Genomic DNA, 19,805 nt, shown 5'->3' on the forward strand with positions numbered 1-19,805 from the left:
CATCCAAGTGATTATGTGTCGCGTGATTAAATGTCGCGTGATTAAGTATCCAAGTCGCGTGATTAAATGTCCTAGTGATTATGTGTCGCGTGATTAAATGTCCTAGTGATTATGTGTCGCGTGATTAAGTGTCCTAGTGATTATGTGTCGCGTGATTAAGTGTCGCGTGATTAAGTGTCGGTACACCGCAAAAAGTACACTTATTCAATATCTCGATGCCAATAGTTTGTACGGTTTTGCAATGATGCAAAGATTACCAACAAAAGATTTTAAATGGGTGACTGCAGAAGAATTATAAAACTGGAAAATGTATCCTAATATATTAGAACTAGATTTAGAGTTTGCTGAATCTTTACACAACTCATGCAATGAACATCCATTAGCACCTATTAACCATTTAAAAGGGAATAGAATAAAAAAGAAATACCTAATTTGTACAAAAAAGCAAATATTTTATTCATTACAAAGTTGTAATAAAAATTGCGTCAGATATGGTTTGAATAAAACTGTAAAATTTAATTTTAAATTGAAACTCACAAAGGAAGTACTTTCATAAAGTTAAAGAAATATATTGTTTTTAATAATGAAAACAGAAAGGAAGCGAAAACGAAACAAATTCTTTAAACTTCTAAATGATTTAGTATTTCGAAAACGAATTGAGAATTTTTTTCAAAGAGATTATAGTTAACTAGTTACTAGCAGTTAAAAGACTGAATATTTTTTAATTATTATTATGAATAACTTTCTAAATGAAAATTTGGACCTTACACAATTTTTGATGCAAACTTAATTCTTGTACAAGTGAAAAAAGCTAAATTGGTTTTTAATAAACCAGCATATTTCGGAACGTGCATTTTACATCTTTCAAAAACACTTTTCTATGATTTTCATTACGATTACATAAACCAATATATGGATCAAAAATAAAACCGTTATTCACTGATACTGACTCTTTAACGTGTTAAAATTAAACGAATGATGTTTTTAATGACATTGGCTCCGACGTCAGAAAAAGACTTGATACTAATAATTTTGAAAAAGATCGTTCATCTTGAAAAGACACAGGATTAAATAATAAGATTCCTGATTTAATTGAATATGAAGCTGTTGGTATAAGATAATTAGAGCATCTGTAGGCCTTAGTAAATTGATATGCTTATATTAGAATCAAAAGAACATAAACATGTAAAGGTTTGAAAAAGAGTGTTGTTGAAAATTAATTGTCATTTGAAGATTACAAAAATTGTTTGTTTATCAGTGTGAAACAGTTTCGTCAGATGAATATCATTCGTAGAGGGAAACATGAAATTTTTACGAGTAAGTAAGGCAGAATGTTGCAAACTAAACTTGAACTCTAATTGTTTTTCGGGAAAAAATAGAATACGTTGGGCTGCATGATATAAAAATGGGTGTGAAAGTTTCATTTTGAGTCGTTTGGTTTTCAACCACCTGTTTAGATTATGCGATATTTACCAAGTCCAATTGACTACAACACAGAAATGATTCAAAAACCAAACCAAATATTTTTAGTCGCCGATGTTTAAACATACTGAAACAACGAAGTGATGGTATTAATTTTCAAAATATAGTAAGCGAATTATTCCAAGGGTTGTAACTTTTTTAAAAAAATTTAAAAAATCTCATGATTCAGTATATTGGTAGTTTTTGTTTCGTGAAAATTGTTGTAAATACCTTGCTTTCTGTTTCTATGTAAATTGGTGAAGAATAAATTCCTTTACTTTCTATTTTTACATGAAGATATAAATGGTGTAAAATCTCCCGCTACAAGGCGACGACTGCGCGCCTGGGAAATCCCACTGGGTTCTTTTGACGACCACGGTCGTGTTACACGTCCCTACACGCCCTATTCTACCTGCTATGCTGTGTGGATCACCGAGCCAAATGACTTCAGCAGTATGTATAAGATGTGAAAAGGCGAGCAAAAACAAACACACAAGACAGGCCAAAGACGTTACAAACGCGTAAACAGAGGCACAAAAAAGGGGGAATGGAAGGCAAGGTTTCAAACTGTGGCTATACTTCAGCCATGGCAAATCCAACATGAGCGCATTAACAAACACAAAGCATAATAGGTGCTAATCAGCCTGCCTTTAAGGGGTGTTTGCTCAACATACATATGAGATAGTAAAATATTATTAAGCGGGTGAGTAAATTGACGGCTAAAATTTTACAATCTCCTGCCTAATTGATTACAATAATCAATTGAGCACAATAATTTTATTTCTTGTCGAAGAGTCGAAGCCGTGTGGCATCAGACCAGTGTTGATTCCATGTCGGCTTGAACTGCGATGACGGTGACAACAACTATTCCGAGGGCTTTGGCGACAACGACACTCCTGCCATGGAAAACTCAGATCCTCAGGTGCCGAAAACTTGCAAACTTGAAACCGACAATCTGACTCACTGGAGCATTGTAACACAAAACAATTAACGTAATGCCTGAACACCTGAAGTATTCAGGGTATTATTAAAGTACCTGAATAATACACTGAAGTAGGAATTAATGTATGAAGACAAAACCTGTCATTGGGAACACAAGAAAACGCAGAACTCAAATGCCGTGACGCAGGAATTGTCACCGTCCAAGTTATGACACAGAACTGCGTCTGCAGTAAGGGAGATTAACTGAGTAAACAAACATACGTAGGTTCTTCGACGGAGGAGATAAAGGGAACCAAGAACTTTGCAGTGTAAGAATAACACTGATGATAACGTCAGTAGCACAAGAAATAAGAGGCCCACAGCTCAGCAGTACTGAGCTCAAGCTCAAGCAATTATCCGCAACGAGAACCACATTGTTGCCACGAAAGTTCTCCTCTCGATAGTGCTATTTCTGGCGTGATGTCATAGTTTGCAAGTATTCTCTAGACTCTAGAGTTTAGACTAGAGTACTAGACTATCGCTTCCAGAAGTGGTCCGCCTAGTATTCATGGCGCCATCGCTTTCATGGGTTGCGATCGCCGCTTCCGGTTAAAGTGGGTGGTGGGTTCGCGTTTGCACTTATTTGTAATAAATGGTTCAGTGTGAGTGGTGTTAGGCCGTCGGCGTCAAAAGTGATGGGGTAAATGGTCGTGCGTCCACAATAAAGGCAAAAATATTAAATACGTTTTTCCTAAGCTGATGTTACCTACTGATTGGTAACATACGACATAGGACAACGCGCACGTAAATTCATGCTATAGTTATGCGACATAAAAGGAACACACTGTCACTATCACAAAAGTGCATCACTGCAGCATATTATTTGAATATTTTGTTCTAGTATTACATCGCTTTTACTATATAAATATTGTGTTTGGATAAATTATTGATTTTGATTCACTGCCACCACTAAATTATAGATGTTTCATTAATTAGTGCATTGAGTAAGTTATAATCACGCTTAATGCATTTTGAATGTATTCTTAAGGTTGCATTGTTGGTGTGTTTTTTTGTGATTAACCTGCAAATATTTCTCGCCAATTATTTTTATCTGTTGCGTTTTTTTTTTCCTTGTGGCTATTGATACTTCACTTTTTTTGTGTTCGTATTATCTTAAATGAGTTGCATTACTCCCTCTCCTATGGCAATTGCGGCTTTCTGTGCGTGTTAATTCTCCCTGTGTTTGGTGTTCATAGCAATTGCATTTGGATTTATTCCACATTTGGGTGAGTGACCGAACGGACGTGTTTTTGTTTTTGGCACGCCCTTGCTTTATGTTGTCTTAAGCTGTGCCTCTCGTATAGAGTTTTATTTATTTCTCTGTCTCTGTTTTTATGACGGTTGATCGACGCAATTAAACCAAATACCAAAATTTCGGCCTAGCGGTCAAGCCGTTCCTCAGGAGTGGTCTTGGAAGTTTAAGGTGACAAAAATTAAACATCACAGTTATATGTTATATTAATTATGTGTAACCCACACATCACACAATCATATACCAAAACTTTGATTTGAACTAAAGTTAATGTATTCTTTAGTTACTAACAACTTCTATCTTTACGTATTTTTTTCATTCTTATGTTTTGAGGTAGATGATTTCTTATTTTATTTTCATATACTGTATTTTTATCTCACCGGATCACTTACTCCCATTATGTACCTAGAAAGCAATTCTTACGCTAAGCAACTTTTAACTTACGCTTTATATTTATTATTAACCCACCTTTTTTCCTTTATTAATGACAAACCTAAAGCACTACCGTTATTAGGCTAAATGCAGTACGATTATTTTGCCTTGTTTGTCATATACATCAGGATGCAAGCTATCATCTTGTATAAGTCAGAATCTGTTAATTTGTGACTCTGCCGATAGCCTCGATTTACAAATATGGGTCCGCTAAACTTACATACAATAATATGCAAGAAGAAAATATATGGAGGCAAACTGCGATTCAAACCTATTACTCAGACTTACTACATTGACTTTCTCTGACAAAGCTTGTTCGTAACGCGTTCGGTAGGAAGTGACATCAATTTCAAGACCATCTGAAGTACCTTCTAGAGCTGACGCACCCTTGTACGACCAAACGCATGGCTCCAGTCTAACACAAATAGGTTAGTACCCCGTTCTTCATTAACTACGATCAGCTTCAACTTTTGAGGGATTTCTCCGCCAAGCTTTACAATGTTTACATCAACGAAACACTGACTGACCTTTGATTTTTAGCTTTCTTCCACTGTTTATAATACTTTATGTTGTTTGTATATGTATGTAATCAAGACATTATAATATCACTAAGTCAACTAGCCTATGCATATAGGCTACCTACTCAGCTACCCACAGTTCCTTCACGTTTGCACTAATGCAATAGAATGTTGATAAATAGGCTATGTAACCATGTATAAAACGGGGAAGCTAAAAATGACGGTTATGGTATTGACGGTAAACAGTTTTTCCATTAAAAATACATAATTTATTAAGATAAGAATGTAGTCTAGAAATTATCAAGTTTCTCTTGTAGATTGATCAAGTTTAAAAACGAATGCATGAATTTTTTCTTCAACTGGTTTATTACCAGTTTAATAAATTGTATATTCCTACTTTGCTGGTTTATTTTTGAGCATTTTGATTTCTGTTTTATGGGATGGCGAAGTTCATTGTTTTATGTTGGTTTAAAGCCAAGGGCTTTAGTTTTTCCTTTAGAACTCCTTGAATATTGACTATATTCTTTTACTTACCTACATCCTAACAGCTCACACCTCTCATATATGTAAATCTATTGTTTAAAGTCAAGCATTAAGATACTGACTAATTTGCTCTTCCATTTCAGACCGAGACCAACAACTACGCAAATTACACCGGGAATTTGCAAAGCTCGGCTACCAAAACGATCTCATAGAAGAACAAATCGAAAAAACCAAAAAGAAACCACGCCATAAGCTCCTAGAATACGGACGTAAGCCGCTAGAGTCGTATAGGACTTAACTGGTAATGACATTTTCTCCACAACTGACACCCATAAAGCGTATAGCTAAAGACCTACAAGGCATTCTCAACGCTGATCTTACACTCAACGCTATCTTTCCGAACCAACCTCTAATTAGTCTAATAGCTTACCGACAACCTCCCAACGTCAAGAAATTTCCTTACGTCGAGCAAATTACCCAAGACATCTGAATAAGTGGGAACCTTCCCCTGCCAACACACCAGATGTCAACTGTGTCCGTACATCCAAATAACTGATCGAGTAGTCGGCCCAAATAGATTTCTGCATCTCATCAGTGGAACATTTTAATGCAACAGCACTAACATCATCTATGCCATCTGCTGTCAACGCTGCCCCAAGGCAGTTTACGTGGGAGAAACAGGATAGACCTTGAGGAAACGACTTACGGGTCATAGAAATGATATCCGTTATGAACTATAACCATAAACCAGTAGCTGAACATTTCAACTCACCGGGCCAAGTGATGAGCAAAGGTGCTAAAACTGCCTCTGTTCCCGTGTGTCAATGTTGTAGCAAGTGGTTAATCATATATCACTTATTTTTAGAATGTCAGTAAAAAACTTGAAGTGATTATTACATAAAGACGAATCAGTGTCATGGAAACAAAAAAAGAATCGGAGTCGAAGGTTTTTGTTATGGACTCCACAGCCCTGTCATTGATACTTGATGGATACATGTAAAAAGATGACTGCACAATTATTTCCACCGGGTTCAATTTATAAGATCATACTTCTCACTCTTGTCCAGTTGTTTCTAAGTTGTGCAATGCACAATTCGACTTTTCTAGTAAGACGAAGTGCAAATCATCATATAGATAGACTGTCATTTTGATTTGAGCTTTCTCACGACCCGATAGTGATCTTTCCGCTACCCGGAACTAGGTCACATCCCAGTAGTTGGAAATCACTGATGCCGTTTGTAGAAATAGCCACACTTTCTCGGGGATTTTTACTCACTGCTCAAGCCTCAGATAACAAGCTTGTATGAGGCAATGTCTCACCGACGTGTTTATTTGATTTTCTAAATAGAAAATTTTTGGACCAAACACTTGGTCTTACTGCCTGAATTCACGGCCTTTGCTAGAATAACTCAACTGGATCAAGTAAAATTAATGCCTTAGCCATGTGCAATAAAACTATTTTCGTAGTTTATCAAGTAGACGAAGGTAATACATAACCCAAGGCCAAATAATTAGTTTGATTGTGATTTATTACCTGTGGTATCAACAGCTAACGAAATTGGTAAATATCTAAAAAGCATTATGCAATACAAACCAAATATCATAAAAATTTGCAATTACAATGTTTTTATTTTATTTCCCCTTCAAAGTTTATTGTTCCCAGTATGATGGTGGGTAGTCTGGTTATAAGACTGTACCATACAAAGAATTTTATACGAGACTGTCAATTAGAGAATCTCTTATCTTACTTTGCACGGTACCTTGATTTTGGTGGTCACCTAGTTTGAATACACTTTCAATGACTGAAAGTTCAGTACTTGTGGTGTCCAAACCACAAAATGCACACCAGTCATTAACAACCATGCCACCACCAATGACTTCACTTCCACGATTAACTGTTCCAGCTACTAATGGCACTTGCAGCAAAGATGAAAGTTCATCTTGAGCTTCTACACTTGTTTTTGGGTGTACTAATCCACCTTGATTACTGAAACAACAGTAGCTTCCAACAAGCACCTGATCAGTCACAGTTTGTCTAAAAACTTCAACTTTTAACACATCAGCTAAAATTTCTTCTGTCTCCCTGTCCAAGTCCGGATGAACTAATGCAACATAATCGTTGCATGAAACAACATTTCCCAATGCAGAAAGCCTTTCCTCTACCCTTTGAATTTTAATTTCATCAGGCAGACAATTCCTGATATGTTGTAATTCTTGATCAGTTGTCGAATAAGGCATAATGAGGCCATTACGGTTTCCAACACACATACGACCAATAATCCGACACCCGGCTATAGAGGCATGAACAACTGGTATAGTGTCAGCCAATTCAGCTTCAAAAGTGCTGTAAAAGTTTTCTGAGCCTCCAACAGCTACAAGACAGTAAGCATTAGTCAGTTTTGAAAAGACACCTATGTCATTGTTGTTTTCAAATTGCACACGCACTGCCATTATTTAGGAACCTTACAAACTGCAAGACAATGTTAAATATATTCAAATACACCAAACTGTGAAAGAGAGTATGGTGTCCAAGACTAAATACTAGTTCTAGTTGGTGGTTAGACGAAAATGTAATTCTTTCAAGTTGTTCAAACTTGTTGTTTGTTGTTCAACTTGTTGTTGTTATCACATACCGCTCAGTCAATCCAAAGTTGAAATTGCAGAAATCTTGCAAAATAGTTTAAAAAAAACGTTACACCAATTAGAATGCAGTATGGCTGGTGTTGCTATTGAGTTTGAGAATTACCCTGGCATTTAGCACACTTAAAAGTTGCTAGTCGCATGGAGAAAGTAGATAAAAATTAGAACAAAAATAGCTAAAAACATGCATGTTTTGCTAAAATGCTTTTGTTGTAATTTCATTACACAATAAAACAAACAACTGAAGTTTATTTACTGCTTAAGGGCCCTTTACAGTAGTAGCCTAAAACTGCATTGCAGTAAACATATCAAAAGGCTGGAAAGCACAAGCTAGCTGAGCAGCAACATTTTACTACTACTTTGTGAGCTAGTAAGCTAAAGTTACCAGTGCTGCTTTAGCTAAGTTTTACTAGTAGTAGAATCAGCTTAAATGATCACACGCTTTGTATGACCATTTTGGTATGGTCCCGAACTTAGCCATACAAAATTCTCTGTTTACTATGACCAATTTTCAGATATTATGACCACTTTTTCATGCTTTTTTATCAATATTTGGGGTCAATTATACAATTTGACAGTGGCAATTGTGTCACGTGTGTTATCAATTCATTTACTGATGTTCACTTTGATGTTGCTGTTTAATGTTGATGAAATAAATAATGGATTTGATGTTTTTTCATTTTGTGCCTAACTGTATTGATCCTGGTGCGGCAAAACGGTGCAGTAGCAGTTTCGGTTATTGTGACCATTCAGATATTACAGTCGACTATGGTTAATTGCATTCTGGATAATCACATAATCCGTTTTATCGCTTAAAGCGCGCAAATCCCAAACCATAGTCAATTCTTTGTGAAGATAATACTTCGGTTTATCGCATAGCGGTTTATTGCATAATCCGCTTAATTGAATAAAAATGAAGGTGATTTTTTCGATTATTATTCAAAAGTTTTTAAAAGGTAAAATTGAAAACAAAACGCATTGGGAGCGGACACACAATGTGAAAGCTTTGTGCTTTGTACTGCGCTTTGTTACGGAACAATCAACCAGACAATGCCGATTAAAAGCATTAACATGTGGCTGTACGTTACGCATAACGCAGACACTAACAGTTGCACTGTTTTAGTTTCATTTTAGCATTGCAGTACAGTACAGTTTGCAAGACACCGTGAATTCAAAATGACTGAAGCAGGAACAAGCAAGCGGAAAGATTTATCGTTATCTGACAAAATTCTTGACAATAAAACATGTCAAAATGCATTTGCCAAAAAGTTAGGGATCTCGCAATCACAAGTGTCACGAATTTTAAAATCATAAGAAAAACTTTTGTCTACACACCGTAGCAATATAAACCCATTGTGTAAAAGGACAAGAAAGAGTATTTTCATATAACATTTTTCTTGATTTAACAATGAATGTTAAAGTGTTTTGCGAGTTTGAACGAATGGACAATCGCATTAGACAATAAATGTTAAAGTGCTTTTCGTGTTGACTTTTTTACATGTGGCCAGCTTTGCGCTTCAAGTAAGACAATAAATGGACTTTGCACTTTCGCATAAAAAGGTCAGGCAAATTGACAATGCAATTAATCAGATTCGACTGTATGACCAAAATGAACTGCCCAAGATGGTCATAATAAGCAGAGCACACTGCATGAAATTCCACCTAACCAAACTATTTTGTATTGCAACCATTTAATATGTACAGTAAAACATAACTTTGCGCTCCTATTTGACAATCATTGAAAATTATACAATAACACTATTGCTTTGAAATCTATTTTATAGTTTTGTCTTAGGGCAGAAATGGTTTTTAAATAGGGTATTTAACTGGACAGAATAAAATTCTTTAATTTAAATTGGAATTCTGCTAAAACTACAATAATTAATTAAACGAGGTTGTGTGCTTTAATAAACCCTTTCCAAGTTAATGTTTGGGTGGCAAGATTTTTTTGATCACCTATACTTAACAATGGAAAATGTTGACCCACTTTGATTTTTTGTAAATTACAAGCGTTCTGGACATCGGATTGTATTGATTTCGCTCTGGTACGTAGCATATGAATTCCTCTAGGCAAGAAAGAAAAATTTTTGAAAATATGTTACCTAGTTTTTACTTTACAATGGCTTGAATCCTATTCACTGAACTTGTTCGGTATGACACCTGGATACGTGGTCAAGGAAGCATGCAACGTTAATTGCATAAGAAATTGCGTGTTATCTGTGGTGCGTTTACATAGGATAATTTGTTTGGCATGTCAAGCAAAGTTTAAAATAATCAGCTAAAAGTAAATGCAAACTGAACTGTTACATCCAATCACGCCGCAGACAACACGCAAACTCTAACGCATTTCATGTCACATCCAATGCTAACCACATAACGTGACTTCCTATCGAACAAATCCAGTGCGTGGAATTCAAAGTGTTGTAATTTAAGAACAAGGCAAAAAATTTTCAAATTTCTATTTCACAGGAAAAAATATTGTTTTCTAAGCTATTTTTACCATTTCTTGTTAACCTAATTAAAGTTTTATAACTCAGTAACCTAAACTGAATCTAACTCCAGCAGTCCAATAAAACCTTAAATAGCTGAAATCAACATTCTACATACCCATTCTCCTAACCTAACCATCTATCTTAACAACAGGCGGTGTCCAGGATGGAAAGTTTTGACCTGCGCGGGGGATTGCACAATTGTGTGATTTTACCTGCAATCTGAGCAATTTCTGAGCTTTTCTCCGAAAATTCGCGGTCTTTTTTGTAAAAATTTGTAATTCCTATTTCTTACTGTGATCTTACGAAGCATAAGTTATGGAACAGTGTTACAAACACAATTCTTCTACCTCCCTCCACTTTTTCACAACGCCATTGTGCTATGTCCTGACTGCTGAGGCTAGAAAACTGTACAATCCACTGTACCATGGTACCATGCCACAAAAATTAATGCTTGTATTATACGATGTCGATAGCTATAGCAAACTGGAACAGAAAAGAAATATAACAATAATTGTTATTAAGAGTTTATGGTACGACTTCACATTTAGCGAAAAGTTTTTCAGAATTTTTGTCATAAACATTCTTGCCCAAGCTCTAGGTCTAGGATGTCTCCGCAGTTGTATTTTTACATACCAAACTCATGGTAATAAACTGATAAATTTTAGAAATATTGTATAGCGTGGTATCACGCATGTTATTTTTCGTCAGAAGGACTCTGGGGAAGAAAAATAGAACCAGTTGCTACTAGCAAATGAAAATGAACAGGAAAAAGTGACAAAGCCGATAAGGCTTATAGCGTGTTCAAAAATTATCAAGGTAATAATCGCTGGTAACAACTAGCACGGCCACTAAACCCATAACATAATAGTAAGCAAAGAATAGCGAACAGTCGAGGTTTCCAACGTTTTGGTGCGGTAACTTAACATGTTCGCCATGTGTTTTTACAGTATGTTCATTAGCAAAACTACAAGCAACTGCAAAGCATGTTTATTTTTGGTCGTACTTTCTATCTATGCTTTAATACAAAAATTTTGCGAACGCGTAAAATTCCAGTACAGATTTAAACAAATAGATTAAATCATCTGCTTTGTCAAATTTGTGTTCAGCGTAGGCCTATTTGTATGAATAAAATTTTGTTCAGGTACATTCCGATATAGGCTACAGCATTTATATTTTTGCTTGGATTTAACCTGTCGCTTCAGATGCTTTGTTCAAACGATTACATCATTAGCGGTTTTAATTTTATCATTGCACCACGCTTACATTGTGTTTGTGGCGTTGTTGTGCGCTGAAATTGACCAAACATTGTGAGTCGGCAAAATATTTTTACGCATAATGAATGAATAGTCAACTTGATGAAAAAAAGAGCGAATAGTTTAAAAAACAAAATAAAACCGACATATATTGATTTTATTTGAAATATTGATTTATATAATCAATTTAGAGACTGGATTTGTAATTTGGATTCGTACTGTTATTTATAAATAAGTCTTTAGATCTTTCGACTTTCTTTTAAACGCTATAATTAAACAAGTAAATTAACTAAATTAGATGAGGCTGGAATTGATATCGTCTACCTAAGCTGAGCAGACTACGTGCGCACTGAAGGTTCAGTGCTTGTTTTACCTTGTTTGTGAATCGGCATGATCGTTGACACGGTGTGCGTCACAATTTCTGTTATGTGTTGAGAACTACAACATGAGGCTAACACCGTAGGTTAGAACAGGTGTGTCCAAACTACGACCCGCGGGCCAACTGCGGCCCGGCACTTGTTTATTATTGGCCCGCGGTCATCATCGAGGTCACACGCATGTTACATACTTGTAACTTACAAAAATGTTGTGTTTGTCAAGTTACGTACGGTACTTGTTACATGATGGATTTTTCATATTCAAGTCTATTCAGTTCTCAGCATGAAACGCAATACTGACATGGATATCTCGGGATTTTGTAACCTTTGACAGGCAATTTACTGTTATAAATTATCTGGAATTTCAACATGTGTTCGTCAGCAGCAAAGCAACCCAGATGTTTTTGTTTCAAGTTGATGCTGAGCGGCACCCTAGTTAAACAACAGGAATCTAAACATGCGTAGTCCTACATCAACAACACAACGAATCAGATCTTTCGCAATATAGTTCGCATAAACGCATGATATGGGATCAGACGGCACTTTGTTCATGTTACCAAAGATCGGTGTGACAGGCAAGAATGGCTCCCGAAAGTGGTTTAACGCCTTAAAAAAGAAGAGTCGAAACTTTCCTTTCTTCTGTAAACAATATGTATACATGATGTGTAAATAAACCAATTCATATTCTTTTCGTCAGACCGAGGTTACAATTAAAAACAACCGTGCGAGATTGCCTTGTAGCGATCCTACCGGAGTCGTAATTAGTAAATATCCACCGCGACGTGTCAGGGCCGGTTGTATGTTGTCATTTTCAAAATACTGAAGCAACAATTGTTAATAACAGTGCGGTAAACGGTAGGTCGGCTGCATGAGTGAAAATTCAGTGCGAGTCGAACATAAATCGCGACAGGACTGTAGCAAGCAGGCTAGATTTTAACGCTCTAAAGTCGGATGCAAAAATATAATCCGCGACGATAATTATGCAATTCGCGCAAAATTTTTTCCTGAAAAAAATCCTCCTAGTAAAATCAAAATTATCTAATCTGGGGCTGTGTGACCTACATATGGTGAAATATCTATATGGTGAAATAGTCACTTCGATTAAGGAATTGCACATCAAAAATATTACTTTACCATTATAGCTATGCAACCATTTGGATGTTGGTAATACTAACCTATAGTTCTGTCACTGACATGCTAATAACGTCTTTAAACTTTGTAATAATAATTGTGTGCATGACCATAAAATCCTGTTTTTGTTATTTGTGTTTGATCTACTATATGACATGGAGAAGCTGTAAGCACAAGTGCCCAGTAACTTAGCCTGCAAATTTGTTCACTTGAGGAAATATTCATTATATTTTGGCTGCTTAAGAAAAGGGCTAAGATGCATCTATAAGGACATGCTCAAAAAGTAAGGTTCACAAAAGGGAATAGGTACTGGACTTATTCTAATTTAAACATTTGCTGATAGTTATTAGTTCGAAAATTTCAGGAAAAATATGGTAGGCAGTAGACTATTGCGATACCATAATACCAAATTACTGTACTGCAGCTCTTTTTCCGTACCGATATCTTTGTTATTTTTGGAAAAAAAGTACAAGAAATTCTAGTCAGTACTGGCACTCGATACTTTTAAAGCGATTACTTAAAAGTTGTAAGAAGTACGATTTTCAGGACTTCGTTTTAATTAAGCCCTAATGCCACTTTTAGTGTTTGTTTAGCTTTTTTAATCCTCAAATGTCTAACCAAGTAGCAAAGAGTAAGTTCACATGAGTTTTGACCTGGAATGACCTTCAGTGGGGACATTATAACGGCAAAAATAAAACAGGATCTACTACACAAAAATTACTGGTATCGCTATCAGGGTAGGCTATAGGCGTATAACAGAGTATCGAAAAAGTAGGCTTACCAAACTACTTCTTAAAATCACCATATACCGGTGCCGACGGTATATTTTTTGCTACGTATCGGTACCGACAACATTCCGTATTCTACTGGTATATGACAGGCGACAACTGACAGAGTTTTCCTGACCGTCGTCAGAAACTACAGCGAGAGCGGAACTCATCTGTTCTCCTTATAAGGTTGCGTGTCTTTCACGGCAACACTTTCACAGGGATCGATCGGCCAACACAGGGGTTCTTAAACTTTTTGGCACACGCCCCCCTTGACGGTACCTAAAAATTTCGCGCCCCACCTCATTGCAAAATAAAAAAGCATTAAGCAAAACAACAATTTATTTTCAATTAACTTTCATTAATGTGAAGGATGTAGTTGTTTTTGGGAAACCAAACGTTTAATTCGAGGCTTTGTAGAAGATAATGCACATCTTAGGTCGGCTTCACAGTCAAGTTTGCTCCTTGGTTTTGTCTTTATATTCATGAAGATGACGCTGAAAACGACTTTTCTAAGCATATCACGCATTGCCATACGACTTTTCCGTTTACTGTGGTATTTATAAAGCCATGCTTCAGATAATTTTGGTCATACTTTCTCTTTTTTCCACTCATTTTGTGTCAATACAATTAGTTTAATTACTAAAATACCTGGTTATTAAATCAATACTAAATTTACGTTTTACTTCATTTTACGGTTTTAATATTGGCTGACGTTGGTTTTACCCTATTTAAACCAGGTGCGCGACATTACTATTTTTATTATGTGTGGCCGACACTGCACACAAATTTTCAATCGTTAATGACTCGAAAATTATACGTTGTAAACTGAATAGGTTAGTAGCAAAAACATCTGGCTTCCTGTTTACATGATAATTGTAAAACTAAAGAAAATGCATTTAGTGCAAATTAAGTATTTCTACAAGTGATACATTTGTAAAAGTTTTTCTTGTTACGCCGCGCCCCGTTGTGAGAAAAACAGGTCACCGCAAAAAGAGAACACAAGAGAACAGTTAGTCGAGCTAGTAGTGCGTGAATGAGTAAACGAAAACAATATGCTTCAAAACGGAGACACCAAATATTATGACGTAACCATTGACGTATTTCAGAATCCAAATGTCAAAAATACAATTGCCATCGTGACACACTTTAAAATTTTAGTAAAAATGAACCTATAGCGAAAGTCAAGAAAGCATGTTTAGACATAGCTCATATGTAAATAATAGACAGTTTGTCATCTCTCGCGCCCCCCTTATAAATGTTACACGCCCCCCAGTTTAAGAACCACTGGGCCAACAGGTATAAGAAAATAAAAGTGTATTGAACGAATAACTTGGTAATATTGTGAACGGAATATAAAGCAAAGCAATCAACACGAAATTAACTAAGGAATGTAAAGAATTCAGTAAAATAAAGAAATTAAGGGCGTTGACACACCACACTCCTGCCCCCCCCCCCCCCCCCCCCCAGTATAAGGCTTGTAACCTCCAGAATCAAATTCTGTATATGCAGGTCCAAGTGGCGGTCCAGAATTAATTTCTACATATGCTGGTCCGAGACAATTTCTATATATGCAGGTTCAAGTGACGATCCAGAATCGATTTCTACAGTATACGCTGTGATAATATTGTGATTATAACCAAAATTAATATACAGATTATGTAGGATTTACAATTCTAATACTTATGTGTTGTTTTAGCAAGGAGTAACACGAGCCACAATCATTTCCTGTACCATTGTTGTGACGTAATATTTTGCCTTTCTCGTATGCGTTCAGTTTGTCGAAAATAAGTTTGTTAGCGCGATACAGTACGAATTAACAAGTCTGGGAATAATCAGCAATCAGCAATTTAATGCAGTTGAATATAGCTAAGCCACAATGCTATTACATTAACTGTTGAATGAAGTGCTGTTGATGTGCCAATGTTCTGTCAATTTGTAATCGTATAACGAAGAAACAATATAACCAGTTTATACAATCAACAAATTTGTGCAAACTACTGAACAGTGCAACCTAAGATAAGCTCAGTGTTAAGTCAGACAACTCTGCTTGTCGGCTTCACAAGACAATCAGCTTTTAGCTGAACAATCGAGTCTAGGATTGATTAAGCAAACAACGACCTTGAGGCTCATTATATCGATGACAATAAACATTCAGACAATCAAAGATTGTATTGGAGTGACTGGTACAGTCAAGTTCAACTACAATAACCAATCATTCCATTACAACGCCTATACACAAGTTCAAGAGACGATCCGAGAACGCCATAGGCGCCCGCAGCGTACATACGCAGTAGCCTACTCACCTGCGTACCATTATTGAGCTGAGTTTTTCTGAATTTACACTAGACTTGAAACGTTTCTGGCTGTCACAATTCCATTTGATGGATTTATTCTGGCTAACATGAGCAAAAATTGTAACTTATAAAATCAATAGAGTTTGTAGCCTAATAATTAGGGCAACCAGTTTTTTGACCTTAAAATTTTCAAAATTTTGACCTCATTTTGACCTAAAAAGTTTATATTTTGACCTTATTTTGACCTAAAAAGTTTACATTTTGACCTAAAACGTTTAAATTTTGACCTCATTTTGAAAAACGCTATACTGATAGTCTCTACACTGTCTACAGCAACTTTCTAATCTAAAGCTGCATTTAAAAATGACAAAATGCTTTTCTAGTGTTGACTTTTTTTTCGTTTCTGCGTATTAAGAATTAAGATTGACAACTTGCAGTTTCAAATGCAATGCCGTCACATCGTGACGTCACCAAACGAGCTGAAAAGCCTTCCCTCTCTTTGTGGCTTTGGTTTTAAGTAAAATTTGCGGGACTGGAATTGTTTGCGGTACAAGAAAAGAGAAAAACGGAAGAATAATATTACAAAATTACAAGTTTAATAGATTTTGACCTAAAAAAAAGACCTAACGAAACAATTTGACCGTATTTTGACCTAACGTAACATTTTGACTTTATCTGACCTAATAACTTCTATACCACACGTCGTACAAAGCCGAAATTTGTTTTGTGCTTGTTTCATAGCATTCTGAGCAGGTAAAAAAAAATTGACCATATTGACTTTTGGTTGCCCTACTAATAATACTTGCAATTATTAAAAGCTACTAGGTATAGGTGGCCCATATAGGCCTAGTATAGACCTGTTTACTTTTATATGCGACAACCTTTTGGCTTTCACTTATAGTAAGGGCATTTTATGAGATATTTCGTAAATCTGCCAACAAAATTGTTACCAAGTAATTTTCAAGTAATAGTAAAAAAGTTGATGTTTGGCTTAGTTTATGCAGAGAGCATTACCGCGGTATTGTAGTAATGTACGGCGGTACTTTTCTGTAACGATACCGTCGGTACATAAGAAATACAAGTCGGTTCTGGTTTTTAAAATGATTACTTCAAAGGTTTAAGAACTATGTTTTTTTTATCCAAAAATGTCTAATAAAGTCGCTAAGAGCGAGTTCACATATTTTTTGACCCTTTGTTCGAGTCATAATTTCGGCAAAAAATGTACTTGCAACAGGATCAGATGCACCGGTACAAAAAGTACCGGCCCTGTGAGTATTATAGGCTATATTTCTGTAAGCACAGTCAAAACACCAAACGGAAAATATCCAGATGTAGGTACTGGGTTGATTCAACATTAATTGGTAAATTGGACATACATAATTAAGTGGATATTCTCAGCAAGGCCTAACTCCATATCACGTTGCTAAAAAGGTAAATCAATTGAATTGAATACTTAATCTCGTACTTAAGAATCAATCGCGTTATAAGAATTATAGAAAGAGACGTTTATTACGATGATTTACTTATCAGTCTTATCGTTACACAATCCATGGAATCATTCAAAAATATTTGCAAACGGAACCAGTTGATTTTATCTGGTTGACATTATTTATTATTAGTAAAGCACAGAGATAATAAAAATAGTTGTCACCTAAAAATCGGCAGTAAGAAGGTAATGGCACAGCTGCAGAAAATAATAAGTAATGCATGTTATTGCACGGTAAAATCACAATGCACAGCACAAGCTCCAACAACTGCAGCAACAAGAGTCAAAAATAGATTAGGAAAACGCGCAACATTTTTTTATTACGTATAACTGAAACTTCGTCAATGTACATTACACCATTTTAGCACATACAGCAGGAGCATGTCAGGGACAGCCCACGGCCATTATAACAGAAAACAAAAATTTCATTATCATTAGGCTTTAACTGATATGCAGAATGATTTCACAAGAGTGCTCCGATGTCATTTACAAGTTGAGCAGCATACGCAACCTGAAAAGTTTTATCATGTTGGTCGGCGTCTATTCCAGATATTTCACGTTCTAAAGTTTGACATTTCTCACGAAATTGAAAGCGATTTCGCAATGGAACATGTTCCAAATAGTTCTCGGCAGTTTTGATTAAACGATGCATATCTCGGATCACCAAAGACTGCTGCATCTGGGTTAGAGCAAAACACAATGACATGACTAATCGGTATGATGAAAAACTGAAAAGTAACAAAAATACGTTAACCGTACGAGTTACCTTGTCATTGGAAGCTGATCTTAAACTTGACTGAGTCCTTCTGAGCAGGTAGACAAAATCTTCTTTGGATACCTGACTGGTAGCAAGTTTAGCTTCCCGTTGAGTTCTCTTTGATGAGCGGCCAGGTGTTACAGGATGAATGGTACTGAAATTACGCTTTTCCAACTTATCCCGAGATAAAGAATTGTCGTTATATTTACTGTTTTTATCGGCAGTGAATTGTAATGTTAGCGGTGAATGATCACCAGTAGCAAGAAAGCTAGGTACTTTAGTATCATTAGAAGACTCAAATGCAGTCTTTGTTGGCGCTGGTGGTTTAAAAGCAGGTGGTGGTGTATCTGGTGTTTGGTCATCCGATGCACGTGACAGATTACTACCGGATGGACAGTTTTCCCATTCCATGCCGATTTTTTGTTTCAAAATTGAAGAATCTTGACTGGTCAAAGGTAAAACTTGGGTTGGGCGAATGTTAACGTCTTCTTTTGTGCTACCATGCAAAGCGCTGTCGTAGCTTTTCAATCTTAGTGTTGCAGGTTTATTTTTAAAATCATAATTTGGAATATCCTCATTCTGATTTAACTGCCCTGAGCTGAATGACAGTTTCTCCAAACGATCAGAAACAGTATGTTCCTTACAAAAAGATTGTTGTGAAGATGAGGTAACAATGTTTGGGCTAATAACATTGTTACTTGGCAATAGTTTTACACCACCTATGGGAGCAGAAGAAGTTTTAACAGCACTTATAACCTTACATGATGGCTGGAGCGACTGACTGCCTTTTAAAAGAAAATCGTTATTAGTTGAATGTGAAGATTTTAACGCAGTTTTTTTGGAATGTGAAATATGATCTGCAACCTTTCGCCAAGATCTTCGAACATTACTCCGTGTGAAAAAGCCTTCCTGCGCTTTTTGGTTAGTGTACATTGAAACAACCAATTCTTCATCTGCACATAAAATATATTAAAATTATTTAAATGATCTCTCATGACTTTTCTGACAGTGTAATACACTTAGTTTATAAGTAAAATGTTTTCTTTGTCTGCTTCTTGGGTAGTTATACCTCGTTTAGGGAGTATATTTGGACCGTTAATTAAAAAAAAATAACCAATACCTTTTTTCACATATGCCATTGGAGGTGTCTTTATGGTGACACTCTATGGCAGGAAACATGACTTGAAATAGGCAATGACATTTTGTTCATCCTTAAAATTATTACCACTTACTTTGATTGGAGTTTCACAACTAATGAGATATTTGTAAACCATATTTTACCAAGAAAACAAAACTTCTAATAAAAAATAACATTCAAAAATCCCTAACAAAAAAACTCAAATTCGCTTAATTTGAAATTTCAGATAAGTAGAAGCAATTTCATTGCTCTCGTCAAATCACTTAAGTGCATGTAAAAAACTAATGATAACTCAAAGTGTTCCTGTAGTACCCACGATATTAATATAATAGCTAAAAGA

At 35.9% G+C, this 19,805-nt stretch overlaps 2 protein-coding genes across 4 annotated transcripts in view; both read right to left on the reverse strand.

The window, feature by feature from the left end:
- Positions 1–6,638: 6,638 nt before the first annotated feature.
- Positions 6,639–7,620, reverse strand: LOC143469507 (eukaryotic translation initiation factor 6-like). Its single transcript, XM_076967231.1, has one exon. It carries the CDS (start codon positions 7,576–7,578, stop codon positions 6,838–6,840), a length of 741 nt encoding a protein of 246 aa, XP_076823346.1. The 5' UTR covers positions 7,579–7,620; the 3' UTR covers positions 6,639–6,837.
- A 10,053-nt stretch (positions 7,621–17,673) lies between these two features.
- Positions 17,674–19,805, reverse strand: part of LOC143469883 (uncharacterized) — a 34,136-nt gene continuing 32,004 nt past the window's right edge. For all 3 annotated transcript variants that reach the window (XM_076967757.1, XM_076967756.1, XM_076967758.1), the window contains 2 exons: positions 18,337–19,280; positions 17,674–18,249 (listed from right to left, as the gene is read on the reverse strand). In XM_076967757.1, the coding sequence (XP_076823872.1) occupies positions 18,034–18,249; positions 18,337–19,280 (1,160 nt within the window). In that variant the 3' untranslated portion in view covers positions 17,674–18,033. The remainder of the gene's footprint in view (positions 18,250–18,336; positions 19,281–19,805) is intronic.

This window comes from Clavelina lepadiformis, chromosome 8 (genome assembly GCF_947623445.1).
Source record: "Clavelina lepadiformis chromosome 8, kaClaLepa1.1, whole genome shotgun sequence".
NCBI lineage: Eukaryota > Metazoa > Chordata > Ascidiacea > Aplousobranchia > Clavelinidae > Clavelina > Clavelina lepadiformis.

Coding starts and splice junctions, on each gene's coding strand:
- LOC143469507 (XM_076967231.1), bottom strand. CDS start 7,578: ATGGCAGTGCGTGTGCAATTTGAAAACAACAATGACATAGGTGTCTTT.